The following is a 14,666-nucleotide window of genomic DNA, read 5'->3' as shown; positions in this document are numbered from 1 at the left end:
GTCTATATTGTTATCTGCTCATAACCTCCTGTACACTAATGTTCACAGTAGATAGCCTTCTGTATATATTTTTCATAGTACATACCGATTGTCATATTTTCATAGTACATGCCCATCGTAAATTATTTTCCTAATATTGTATTCTGTATTTATTCACACTGTATATCTGCACTTGCTAATTGCACTTCTGGTTAGACCTAAACTACATTTCGTTACACTGTACTTGTATATGTGTAATGACAATAAAGTTGAATCTAATCTAATCTAATCTAAAACTTCCAGTATGAGAGAGTGAGAGAAATTACACCAAATTTAACACCCCTGGTCCCCAGTCACACATTCGACCTTGTGACACCAACAAATCACATGACACTGGGTAGGGAAAATGGCTTATTGGGCCCAAGTTGGAAATTTTCATTTTGGGGTGTACTCACTTTTGTTGCCAGCGGTTTAGACATCAATGGCTTTGTGTTGAGTTATTTTGAGGGGACAGCAAATTTACACTGTTATACAAGCTGTACACTCACTATTTTACATTGTAGCAAAGTTTCATTTCTTCAATGTTGTCACATGAAAAGATAAAATTAAATATTTACTAAAATGTGAGGGGTGTACTCACTTCTGTGAGATACTGTATATACAGATTGCAAAACTATTCCTACTCCCTAATTTTTGTTAACATTTTGTAATGTTGCTGTTTTGTGTTGAACTACTTTATATGGATTTTTTTTCCACAAATCTACACTTTATAATCCATAATGCCTTAACAAAAACAGATTTGTGACAACTTGGAAAATGTACTAAAAACTGAAATAATTACATTACATAAGTATTTATACCCTTAACTCAATACTGTGTTAAAGCACCCTTATATACTCAAGACAAGCATTACACATATGCATTTGTCAATTTTCTGCCATTCTTCTGATCAGATCCTCTCAAACTCTGCCAGGTTGGATAGGGACCATCAGTAGACATACATTTTCAGGTTTCTACATAGATGTTCAATTGGGTTCCCAAGCTCTGGCTGGACCACTCAAGGACATTGACACGAGTTGTCATGGGTCACTCTTGCAGTGTTTTTTTTTTTGTCATTATGGAGTGAAGATTCATGTAAAGAAGTTAAAGTAGTTTAACACAAAGCAGCAACATACCATAGCGTGAATATAATTAAGGGTATATATATATATATATATCAATTACTTAATTTCACAAATAATTATGAGACTTTTTAAAGTATTTAAATAAAATGTGCTTTTAAGCTGTGTTTGCACAGTTTGCACTTTTTCATTCTTTATTACTATTAATAGATAACTGATGTCTTTGGCTGTGTATCCTACTATTTTCAGTGTCTTGCCATGAGCTCTATTTCTGAGGTTTTAAGTCACTTTTCAAAACAAGTGTCAGTTATTGTGTTTGCTGAAGTAATGTTTTTTAAACCATCACACCAGTATTTTTTCAACAATTTATTTAAAGGTTTATAATTTTTGCAAGAGGAATGTCTTGTGAGTGAAATTTTTGATATTTCAGATATTTTGAGGTACCAATGGAAATTCTGCCCAAAGTGAGAAGTTCTTCAGAGATCTATGGTTTAATGGTAAGTGTTACCCCATATAGAGAAACGGATGCATCTTAGAACTTGCTGTGTATTGTTATGATTCTCTTTGGGCTGCCTGATTGAAAATCATCTATGAGTATTTGAACTTTCCTCTCTGTCATGTCTGGCAAAACTAGCATTTTGCTAGTGCAGAAGGTGGTGCATTTCCGACAGAGTAAACATGGCTGTGCTACAATAATAACAGAACTACTTTCGAAAGTGTTTTTTTTAGGTTGTATTTTTTTAATGTATGTATTGAAAATGTACCAGACAGTTATTTTGTCCAGGTTTGGTGCCTGATGTGCTGCTAAATCACTTTAGATCTCAGTAGTTATGAAGACTCCAAATTCTACTCAAAATTGCCAATCCATTTTTCTTTGAATTAACAAATGTTTTCTTAAAGTTCCTTGTGGTGTGAATTAAAAGAGCAATCAGCCATAATATTTGTTTTTATTTTCATTCTCATACTTATAGTTGTGCTCAAAAGTTTACACAACCCTTTCAGAATCTGAAATCTTTGCTTTTTCAGCATTTCTGGATTTTTTACTCTGGTCCATCAGTAACTGTATGATGTTGAGTTTCCTCTTTTTACATTGAGCACAATCAAAATACTCATTCACAACTATTACAATAGATAGAAACATTCAGTGCTGCCCACAAAGTCAACACAATTCATTTAAAGTGATGTGGGTGTAAACCTCTGAAAATGGTTTTGGTGTGAAAAGGATATATTTAATTTCCTAAAAAACATTCATGTATTTTTAAATCTTCTGAAGGACATTAGTAAATGAAAAAATAAGATGTGTAAATGAAACAATAACAATTTAAACACCAAAACCATTTTCAGAGGTTTATGACAATAGTTAAACAACTATGACTAAACATTAAAACTGTCATTGATTGGTTCGTTTACATCATACAGTATTAAGACTAACTTAACTTTAACTTTTGCCCTGGGCTAAATTATGTTATTATTCTTTAGTGTGAACTGTAGTTTAACATTTTTTTTAAATAACTTGCTCAGGGCAGGACTAAATAAAAAATAATTAAAAAAAATCGTCTTATTTTTCAAAAGTTTAAGCTTTTTCCAGATTCTGCAAGGGGTATGTAAACTTTTGAGCACAACTATATACATATTTACTTTCATCATGCCATATTTTCATACTCTGAACTGAAAAGTCTGCTATGTTTAATGCAGCCGAATATGTGTCAATTCAACGGTAGGATGTATGCACTGTTACATTCAGGGAATTGCTACTTATAATTAATCGTCATTAAATACACATATTTTTTTAGTACTTGATCAGCTATGCACTCATGCAGTGAATGCTCATGCAATGTACAGTGGGTACGGAAAGTATTCAGATTCAAATTTTTCACTCTTTGTTATATTGCAGCCATTTGATAAAATCATCTTAGTTCATTTTTTTTCCTCATTAATGTACACACAGCACCCCATATTGACAGAAAAACACAGAATCCTGATTAAAAGAGCATAGTGCAACGCAAAAAACACTAACAAAGGGAAACCCTGAGATGGGGTTTTTATGATTGTAAACATGATGGGCTTGAAATGGGTAAATTAACTGTTAGCAAACTAACAGAAGGTAAAAACAAGGATATGTGAAACAGAGATCAAAGTACAACACCCTCCCCATACTCGAATATACTAGTACTGTGCAAAGGAATTAGGCACGTTGGTAAAACGACCGGCTTAACGCTAATGACATATGGACTTTGTGTGCCTTGGCTACCATGCCAACCGACTTGATTCTAATAAAATTGCACTAGTGTAATGTTAAATAGCAACCATAGACCCCAGCATCCACCTGAGCAAAATAATCATGATTTAAGTCATTAGATAATTATCAATGATATTCTTATTATCAAGCCATTATAATCGATAAAGCAATTGCTTCTTATTGCACACTCATCAAAGCTAAGAAAACATCAACCTTAGATAAACGTGAGATGAGATTACTCGCTATAGGACTTAGTTACACTCTATAAAAAATTATAGAGTTATAAAAAAACTCTATAAAATGCAATTTGAGGCGGCCAAATATGGACAGGATTCCGGTGAGAGAATTAGTGATTAAAAAAGAGATTCTACATAATGATGCATTTATTGACAGTCTTGGTTGACCCCTGCACCACCTATTATTTGGCAATGATATCTGTGTTAATGGTCTAGAGGAGTGGTTCTCCACTCTGGCCCGCGAGATCCATTTTCCTGCAGAGTTTTGTCCCAACTCTGATTAAACACCTGTTGAGGCTAATAAGTGACTTCAGGAACAGTTCAACTTAATGTAGGGCTGCACAGATTGTTTGGCATATCGCATTAAAGTACCGCGAGAGCGATTCAAATCCGTACTGAACAATCTGCACTTGAATTGCTCTTGCGGTACTTAAATGTCATACGCTGATGGATTTGCGCAGCGCCGCATTAAGTTGAAAGCATCTATTTCTAAAGACGCTGATTAGCTTGTTCAGGTGTTTTATATCAGGGTTAGGGCTAAACTCGCCAGGAAAATGGATCTCGCGGGCCAGAGTTGAGAACCACTGGTCTAGAGGAACACCATTAATACATTGGCTTGCTACACAAATATATACAAATAAATATCATACAATAAATCTGCGTCATTAATTGAAATAGCAACCTAGTCAATGAAAATAGAAATGGTGTAGCTGGGCAATAACAAGTTATTAATTTAAAAACACGTGTGACGCAATATAATAAAACTACAAATGCTAATTAGCGTATTTCTCTCACAACAAATTACAGCCGCAACGGTGCTCAACACTCACCGATGGGAACCACAAATCGTGGGACATACAGTTGAAAGAAAAAGTATGTGAACCCTTTGGGCTTACTTGGATTTCTTCATAAATTGGTCAAAAAATGTGTTCTGATCTTCATCTAAGTCACAACAATAGAGAAACACAGTCTGCTTAAACTAATACCGCACAAACATTATACGTTTTCATGTTTTTATTGAACACAACATGTAAACATTCATAGTGCAGGGTGGAAAAAGTATGTGAAACCCTAGGCTAATGACTTCTCCAAGAGCTAATTGGAGCCAGGAGTCAGCCAACCTGGGGTCCAATCAATGTGATGAGATTGGATGTGTTGATGGACGATGCAACAGGACAACGACCCAAAGCATAGAAGTAAATCAACAACAGAATGGCTTCAACAGAAGAAAATACGCCTTCTGGATTGGCCCAGTCAGGGTCCTGACCTCAACCCGATTGAGATGCTGTGGCATGACCTCAAGAGAGCGATTCACACCAGACATCCCAAGAATATTGCTGAACTGAAACACTTTTGTAAAGAGGAATGGTCCAAAATTTCTCCTGACCGTTGTGCAGGTCTGATCTGCAACTATAGGAAACGTTTGGTTGAGGTTATTGCTGCCAAAGGAGGGTCAACCAGTTATTAAACCCAAGGTTCACATACTTTTTGCACCCTGCACTATGAATGTTTACATGTTGTGTTCAATAAAAACATGAAAACGTATAATGTTTGTGCGGTATTAGTTTAAGCAGACTGTGTTTCTCTGTTGTTGCGACTTAGATGAAGATCATAACACATTTTATGACCAATTTATGAAGAAATCCATGTAAGCCCAAAGGGTTCACATACTTTTTCTTTCAACTGTATTGCTTCGGTTAGTATTCTTCTTCTTCTGCCAAGGAAGTCTATGGCAGCCCATAGAACCGTGCATGGGAAAGTTGTGAAATTTGGCACGCGTAAAGGACAGTATGATGTATTACCATGGCAAATATGGAGTCTCTAACCCAAACTCCATAGCGCCACCAATATTCCACACTTATACGTATACTTTGTTTGCATATATCTTTTGAAATGTACATCTCAGAATCAAAATAATTTGTGTCCCCCAAACCCAGACGGGTTGCTCGATTAAAACGACATTTCGTATGCAGCATCTAAAGACACTGCTGACAAAAAGGACCAACACCGGATAATAATCCACGGAGGGAGAATCGGACATGGGGAGTAATCCCGACCCGAAGACAACTCTCATTGAGAGAGAGATTGCATGGCCCGTCAGGGGAATCCTCTGCAGTGGAAGCGGTGCCTGGGGGTAGAGGGCGAAGGTATTACCTGTCGAGGATCTCTGATGCCAACGGGAGATAGCTGGGCAGGGAAACAACTTACAGGAACTAAGGAATGTAGGGGTAAAACAACAACAGTCAAAAAGGCAAAACAATAAACACGATGACAATGCATATACAGTTGAAAGAAAAGTATGTGAACCCTTTGGGCTTACTTGGATTTCTTCATAAATTGGTCATAAAATGTGTTCTGATCTTCATCTAAGTCACAACAATAGAGAAACACAGTCTGCTTAAACTAATACCGCACAAACATTATACGTTTTCATGTTTTTATTGAACACAACATGTAAACATTCATAGTGCAGGGTGCAAAAAGTATGTGAACCTTTGGGTTTAATAACTGGTTGACCCTCCTTTGGCAGCAATAACCTCAACCAAACGTTTCCTATAGTTGCAGATCAGACCTGCACAATGGTCAGGAGAAATTTTGGACCATTCCTCTTTACAAAAGTGTTTCAGTTCAGCAATATTCTTGGGATGTCTGGTGTGAATCGCTCTCTTGAGGTCATGCCACAGCATCTCAATCGGGTTGAGGTCAGGACTCTGACTGGGCCACTCCAGAAGGCGTATTTTCTTCTGTTGAAGCCATTCTGTTGTTGATTTACTTCTATGCTTTGGGTCGTTGTCCTGTTGCATCGTCCATCAACACATCCAATCTCATCACATTGATTGGACCCCAGGTTGGCTGACTCCTGGCTCCAATTAGCTCTTGGAAAAGTCATCAACACATCCAATCTCATCACATTGATTGGACCCCAGGTTGGCTGACTCCTGGCTCCAATTAGCTCTTGGAAAAGCCTCTCCTCGTTTGGCTCTCATCGGAGGCGGTCGCATTTTCACTCTCCCCGTCCTTGCCCATATCTTCCCTGCTTTGTCTCCTGTCTTGTCTCGTCTCATCTATTGAGAGACTCTCTCTGCACTGCTCTCGAAACTTGGAAATTATGGATCTGATCAACTGGTCACTTAGCGCAATTGACACCATTTTCTCGACGAGAAACAAAGGTTCGGGTGAACCTGAATGCCCTGATGGAACGTTCGCAGCTGGCAACACGATGTACGCGTGGGAGAAATGGCGGATCGTGTGTCTGGCGGCTCTTTTCAGAACCATGATAACAGGTATTATGCTGATTGGATTATGCTTTGCCCTGGGTTATCGAAAAATTCTTAAAACGGGATAAGCTGTCCAAAGCCTCACAAAGCTTCCCGTTTTGACGGAGGCCGTGGGAAGAGCGGTCAGCACTGAGACTGAGACTATTAATCGCAATATGGATTACATCTTGAAAAAGCTCACGGCTATGGAAAGGAAAATTGATGATTTTAGAGACCAGAATGGACAAAGAGAGTAGCCGTGGAATTGGAATGCGGTTTACTCGCCTCAAAACGAAACAACTGTAATCTTATCTTTTCGGCCCCCCTTGAACCAGGATTGGCCTTGGCCGAGGCGATACTGGAGAAACAACCCTGAAGGGCAATGTGGCGAGACGCTCTTGCGTTCCCTACCCCATCATACACTCACACACAGACTTTTGGACCTTATCGCTCATACAGACACACACACAAACACTGACTCTGACCAATTCCAAACCTCCGTAGCTTTGACCCGCCAGCTTGGCAAGCGGGTCTGTGTTAAGCACCGTAATGGCTGCAGGACCGGATGGCTGCTTGCCTGAGCTGGATTATCTTACCCTGTTGCAAGTCTTGTCTATGGTGTATTATGTGTATCTGTTTTTCTCTCCACTTCCCTTATGTTTGCTGTATTCTTCTTCTTAAATCCATTTCGTTACACTGTACTTGTTATATGTGTAATGACAATAAATTGAATCCAATCCAATCCAATTAACCTAGGGTCTCACATACTTTTTCCACCCTGCACTATGAATGTTTACATGTTGTGTTCAATAAAAACATGAAAACGTATAATGTTTGTGTGGTATTAGTTTAAGCAGACTGTGTTTCTCTATTGTTGTGTCTTAGATGAAGATCAGAACACATTTTATGACCAATTTATGAAGAAATCCAAGTAAGCCCACAGGGTTCACAAACTTTTTCTTTCAACTGTAGATAAGGCTAAGGGATGCTGTGGGTAAGGCAGTCAGTACTGCTGAAATAATATACAGGATATATTTAGCACACAACGGTCTGACGCAGGTCAGTAGAACAGAAGGGAACATAAAGGGAAGGAAATCAGAACTCAAAACAGAAAACAGGAGGGGAAAGAGAGAGAGAAGACGACGAATAGAGCAGGTGAAAGTCATAAAGCAAACCAGAGACAGGAGAGGAGAGAGAAGACAATGAGCAGAGCAGGTGAGAAGAGTGAAACAATAGAGAGGAGATAAACAGGGTGACGATGGGGCGGGATCACACCACAATTACGAGAAAGCAAATGGCAGGCTGTCAACCACATCATGAGCTCAGAAGAAACAAACATCAATGCAAAAGACGTAACAAAGACACACTAAACAGGAACCCTGACACCTTTATATCAAACTTGTCATATTCCAGTGTACAGCATACAAAATCTGATCATCTGACATGTCCAAAATATTTCCTTTTGGACTGTTGTTGGGCTTGACCCCTTAATTGCTGGGGGTTCGTTAGTTTTCTTCTTCTTCCTTTAATTGCTGCTTGCAGCTATATTAAGGGGTCAAGCCACGAAGTGGCGTAGACACCTATTGCTTCCGTTAGTTCTCTTATTAAGGGTCGAGCCCAGTAGGGGTGAAGACCCCTATTGTATCCGTTAATTTTCTTATTTCTTGTATCCTTTAGTTTTCTTCATCTGCTGCCATGGAATCTATGGCAGCTCACAGAACCGTACGCAGGAAAAATATGAAATTTTGCACGCAAGATAGTCGACAGTGCCAACATTCAGTGCAAATTTGGAGTCTCTACCGCAATCCCTCAAAATGTCACATAAACTGTTGCTCAGACCTTCTAAACCGCATGCCATAGAAACTAAATTCTTGTTACCACTGAATCCTGAGCTCATACCTATGCTGTCATTTTCTGTCAAAAAAATCCCACAATTTTGAATTATTCAAGGCAGCGCTGAAAAAAGTTATTAAAGATTTTTTGATTGGTCAATCCCTTCTCGTACAGCGCGTCAAAAAACGAATTTGACACCAAAATGGATTTTATTTTGTATCTTCGCCAATTTCTAATGTATCGACCAGACACTTGTTGTAGTAATTTTGGTATATAGCATCTAGAGACATTCCTAACAATACGTTATTAAGAAATGTTTGAACGATAAAAAATGCTTTTATGTATGTATACCAAAGAGTTATTTTTGGGATCTTTGCAAAACTTTTTTGAAACTTGGTTTGTATCATCACTAGTTCCCCTCACAAGTTTGGGACTGTGCCATCTAGTGGTCTAAAGCTATAAGCAATTATATTGTGCTCTTTATGCTAACATGTTTTTTTAATCTACTATGCAGAAACTAATCATCAGAACATTTGTTTTCTTTTGTGCCCTTGTTGGGCTTGACCCCGTAATTGCTGCTTGCAGCTATATTTAGGGGTCAAGCCACGAAGTCGCGTGGACACATATTCCTTCCGTCAGTGTTATTATTATTATTTGGAGTCACGCCACAAAGTGGCTTTTCAAACCTATTATCCTTAAATCCTAGAAACTAACTTATTTTTTCCTCTGAACCCTTGGCTAATGCCAATTTGAATGCATATCTGACGTCATATGATGTTAAAGTTTGTTAGAATATTTTTGATAGGCCAATACCTTCTCGTATAGTGCATCTACGAATGTGATGACGAGCACGTCAAAATGGATTTGTTGCTGTATCTTCACCAAACTTTTGTGTATCAACACAAAACTTGGTAAAGGCCATCCCAGTCATGACCTGAGGTAACATACACAGTTTCTGTACAGCGCCACTTACTTGTTCAGAGATAAAAATGTCTATTTTTGCTTATAACTCTTGAAACACTTTGATGTAAAATCATAAGTGTGGTCTTGTTTTATTCCTTGAGGCATTTCGAGTTGAACTATAACCAATGTTCCTTATTCATTATGAATTCTGTCATAAAATGCAGTATTTTACGAACACAATAATGTATTATTCAGAAACCTGTCATAGTTCATCAAGGTCAAGTTCTGAGAGGACTTGTAAAGTTATAGGCCAGCGCCCCCCTATAATTAAATTGATCAAAATACTTTTATAAACATATGAAGATATCAACATAATGGTATTAAATTCACAAAAGTATATTTGTTGCCTCAAGCCAAGTTGTTTGATATAAGAGTTGTCATATTCCACCATACTTTCTGTTGGCCATATTGAATTATATGGAAAACATACTTTTTCGAACTCCACCTACAAAATTTGCACAAAATTTGGTATGAAGCATAGGCATACTGACAAAAATGTATTATAAGGATTTTGATTGATTGACTGGTTCTCGTATACAGCTGCAACAATTCTAAGGGAAGCTTGCAAAAGAATGTATCATTACCTTGTTTTTTTTAATATTCTTTATTTGTCTTCACACAGAAATCTGGCCCTTTAACTGGTGTTCCCATATCTGGGGTAAGATTGTTAACATTTCTACATTTTTTTGATAATGGAGAAATAAGTTGGTTTGTGTAAAATAAATATGAATGTTGATATGAATTTGCTGCGTTCTTGAATAGAGTATATGGGAGTACACCCATGGGTTGGAAATGGTGGCCTCCCAGGCCTGGGCCCGAGTAACTTTTTAAGTCTGACAAAAATATTTGGATATGGAATACATTGTTTTCAAACTTTTACCACAGCTTTTTGCACCTAAATGGACAAATAATGTCATTAACTTTGTCTGAAGTCAGTATACAGTTGAAAGAAAAAGTATGTGAACCCTGTGGGTTTACTTGGATTTCTTCATAAATTGGTCATAAAATGTGTTCTGATCTTCATCTAAGTCGCAACAATAGAGAAACACAGTCTGCTTAAACTAATACCGCACAAACATTATACGTTTTCATGTTTTTATTGAACACAACATGTAAACATTCATAGTGCAGGGTGGAAAAAGTATGTGAAACCCTAGGCTAATGACTTCTACAAGAGCTAATTGGAGCCAGGAGTCAGCCAACCTGGGGTCCAATCAATGTGATGAGATTGGATGTGTTGATTTAAGCTTGCCTGTCCAATAAAAAACACACACCAGTTTTGAGTTTGCTGTTCTGAAGAAGCGTTGTCTGATGTGAACCATGCCTCGCACAAAAGAGCTCTCAGAAGACCTACGATCAAGAATTGTTGACTTACATAAAGCTGGAAAGGGCTACAAAAGTATATCTAAAAGCCTTGATGTCCATGTGTCCACGGTAAGACAGATTGTCTACAAATGGAGAAAGTTCAGCACTGTTTCTACACTCCCTAGGCGTGGTCGTCCTGTAAAGATGACTGCAAGAGCACAGCGCATGAGGTGCTCAATGAATGCTCAATGAGGTGAAGAAGAATCCTAGAGTGTCAGCTAAACACTTCTCTGGCACATGCTAACATTTTTGTTGACAAATCTACAATAAGGAAAACATTAAACAAGAATGGACTTCATGGGAGGACACCACGGAGGAAGCCACTGCTGTCCAAAAAAAACATTGCAGCACGTTTGAAGTTTGCAAAAGAGAACCTAGATGTTCCACAGCACTACTGGTAAAACATTCTGTGGACAGAAGAAACCAAAATTGAGTTGTTTGGAAAGAACACACAACGCTATGTGTGGAGAACAAAAGGCACAGCACACCAACATCAAAACCTCATCCCAACTGTGAAATATGGTGGAGGGGGCATCATGGTTTCGGGCTGCTTTGCTGCCTCAGGCCCTGGACGGATTACTGTCATCGATGGAAAAATGAATTCCAAAGTTTATCAAGACATTTTGCAGGAAAACTTAAGACCATCTGTCCGCCAACTGAAGCTTAACAGAGGATGGACGATGCAACAGGACAACGACACAAAGCATAGAAGTAAATCAACAACAGAATGGCTTCAACAGAAGAAAATAAGCCTTCTGGATTGGCCCAGTCAGAGTCCTGACCTCAACCCGATTGAGATGCTGTGGCATGACCTCAAGAGAGCGATTCACACCAGACATCCCTAGAATATTGCTGAACTGAAATACTTTTTAAGAGGAATGGTCCAAAATTTCTCCTGACCGTTGTGCAGGTCTGATCTGCAACTATAGGAAACGTTTGGTTGAGGTTATTGCTGCCAAAGGAGGGTCAACCAGTTATTAAACCCAAAGGTTCACATACTTTTTCCACCCTGTACTATGAATGTTTACATGTTGTGTTCAATAAAAACATGAAAACGTATAATGTTTGTGCGGTATTAGTTTAAGCAGACTGTGTTTCTCTATTGTTGTGACTCAGATGAAGATCAGAACACATTTTATGACCAATTTATGAAGAAATCCAAGTAAGCCCAAAGGGTTCACATACTTTTTCTTTCAACTGTAAATCGTTGGATGTTGATACAGTTAGGAACGAGCGACCGGACCGTCGAAGAGAGAGGACCGGGCCCGAACTTGTGTTATGGTTGTGTTTGTATTTATGTTTATGTTTTGTTCGCCGGCGGTCGTCTGTGAGGGGCCGCCGGCTGTTATATTACTTTATTAAATGTTTAAGATGTCTTCCGGTTCCCTCCTCCTTCCTTCCTTTTATTGAATCTTTATTACAATAATGTATACTATATTCTTGCTGTGTTATGGATCCTTATCCTTCTAATTTACCTGTTACTAATAAATATGCGAGTTTAATTTAGGTTCTGTTTGTATTCATACATCTGAATGAATCACAACTTAAAGTATTTCAAAGCTGTTATATTTAGTATCAAACTGATCCCCCATAATTGTTTTGTTACCATGACACGCATCATACACTTCATACAATATCATGGTAACACTTGAGTGTAGGGACCAATTCTCACTAGTAACTAGTTGCTTATTAGATGCCTATTTTTAGGATATTGGCTGTTCATTAGTATTTATAAAGCACATATTCAACATGACCATACTCTACATCCCTAATCCTCTTTAATACCTAAACCTATCATCTACCTTACTAACTATTAATAAGCAACAAATTAGCAGTTTACTGAGGCAAAAGTCATAGTTAATGGTTTATTTATACCGAGAATTGGACCTTAAAATAAAGTGTGACCAATAACATTGTCTGACAGGAGGCCATAAACCTGCAAATAAGCTGTTGCGTAGGACAAAGAAACTTTCCCCCTGCTCAACTCCTATTTGTCTATTCAAATTCAGGTGGGGGAGACCTTTTCATGATGGTAAATATTGACCACAAACATTTCTGCTCTCTCTCTCTCTGAAAACATTATATTACCTGTTGGGGGGGAGGAAAGAGGGTATCCTTTGAGACATACTTACTCTCTTCCTTATTTTCACAAACTTGGACACCCGGACTGGATGCTCTATAGTCCATACTTCAGCAGGACAAGATTTCTGAACCCATCGGAACCTTTACATCTCAACCCGCACACAGGACTTTGTTCAGCACAGGGCTTGCAAGTATCTGTTTATAAATAAAAAGAAAAGCTGCATAAAGTGCCTCTTTGCATTAGCGAACCCTCAGTGAACCATCTGTAATGACCTAAACAATCGTAAAAAATAATGTTTAAAACCGTTTAAATAATATTTTCAATAAAAGTCGTGATTTTCCTTATTAGATATATATATTTGGCCTCCTGGATCGATGCGTGAGATTTCCAAGCCTTTACAAGAGTAATTCAAGATCACGGAGCAGTCGCAGTTCTGCAATGTAATATACTGTCTGCGCAGCATGCGCATGCTGCAAGTCGAACGTGTGCTTTCATGGGGTTGGGGCGCCTTCTAGTAGCTTGTGCTTTTATGAGTCAAAATAAACCCGTCGGCACATACAGCAGTCTTTGCAAGAGTGGTTACTTTTTCCCTGTTTAAATACATCCCAATTTTGTCGGGTAACACATTTTAAAATCTTCAACAAGCAAAACTTCACGGAGCGCTGCAAAATGCTTAAATTTGCTAGAGTAGCTCCCTTTATCATGAAGAGTCGCCTTTTCATTGGCAAACTTCATGAAAGTTTGATTGGCAGTTCTCAAATGAGTATAGAATTTCTGACGGTATGCTTTGGTCACTAATCGTAGGTTCTCAGTCTCGTGGCTTTCATAACATCATAATTAAGACTTTCTTGGATAGATACATGTCATGATTCTGCCTCATCATGTCATGTTTTTCTTGGTCTTGTGGCAGAGTCATAACAAAGCCTTTGGTTTTGTGTGGAGAGAAACATATTATTTTCGATCATGACACAAGCCCATTGTTATCCTTCTTTGTTAGTCTCCCTATTTATGTCCTTGTGGTTGCTGTACTGTGCTGTTTCGTTTTGGTTCTTGCAGGGCATGTTATGCTTACCTCAGTTAGATTCTTGCAGTGTTTTATTTTGATATCCTGTCTCTTGTTTATGCCCCCTCATGGGAAGTCCTTGTTTTGTGTTAGGTTAGTAATTTTTATTGTTCTGTTAACGTTTTACCCCATCGTCGGTTTTTGTTTCGTTTATATTTTATTATTTAACTCTCTTTGTTAACCCCTTCATCACCGCTGCCTGCAATTGGGGTCTTTCCTGCTAAATCACGACAGATAAAGCTGCACATACTTCTTGTGCTTTACCAACCAACTTGCTCTGGAGCAGGTGTGACCAAACATCCTTAGACCAATGCAAGGCGTTCGAAAGCATTAAAATACGAGTCGACATTCACTTTCTCTAAACGAATTTGCTCATATCAGTCTGTTAGGGGTTAGATGCAATTAAGGTTAAAGAGACACTCCCAGCCATCAGACCAACTCACAAACCAAAGAACACCAAATTAATTTTCATGGTATTTATGGTTCAAAATAATGTAATTAATAAACAGTAAGAGTTTGGTTTCATT

At 38.2% G+C, this 14,666-nt stretch overlaps 1 protein-coding gene across 3 annotated transcripts in view; it reads left to right on the top strand.

The window, feature by feature from the left end:
* Window positions 1-14,666, top strand: part of gk (glycerol kinase) — a 166,009-nt gene that overhangs the window by 65,600 nt on the left and 85,743 nt on the right. For all 3 annotated transcript variants that reach the window (XM_056764107.1, XM_056764089.1, XM_056764098.1), the window contains exons 8-9: window positions 1,531-1,597; window positions 10,251-10,286. In XM_056764107.1, the coding sequence (XP_056620085.1) occupies window positions 1,531-1,597; window positions 10,251-10,286 (103 nt within the window). The remainder of the gene's footprint in view (window positions 1-1,530; window positions 1,598-10,250; window positions 10,287-14,666) is intronic.

The sequence above is a fragment of the Triplophysa dalaica genome, chromosome 2, assembly GCF_015846415.1.
Source record: "Triplophysa dalaica isolate WHDGS20190420 chromosome 2, ASM1584641v1, whole genome shotgun sequence".
Lineage (NCBI taxonomy): Eukaryota > Metazoa > Chordata > Actinopteri > Cypriniformes > Nemacheilidae > Triplophysa > Triplophysa dalaica.
The sequence above is the reverse complement of the archived record's forward strand: the minus strand, read 5'-3'. Positions and strand labels throughout refer to the sequence as shown.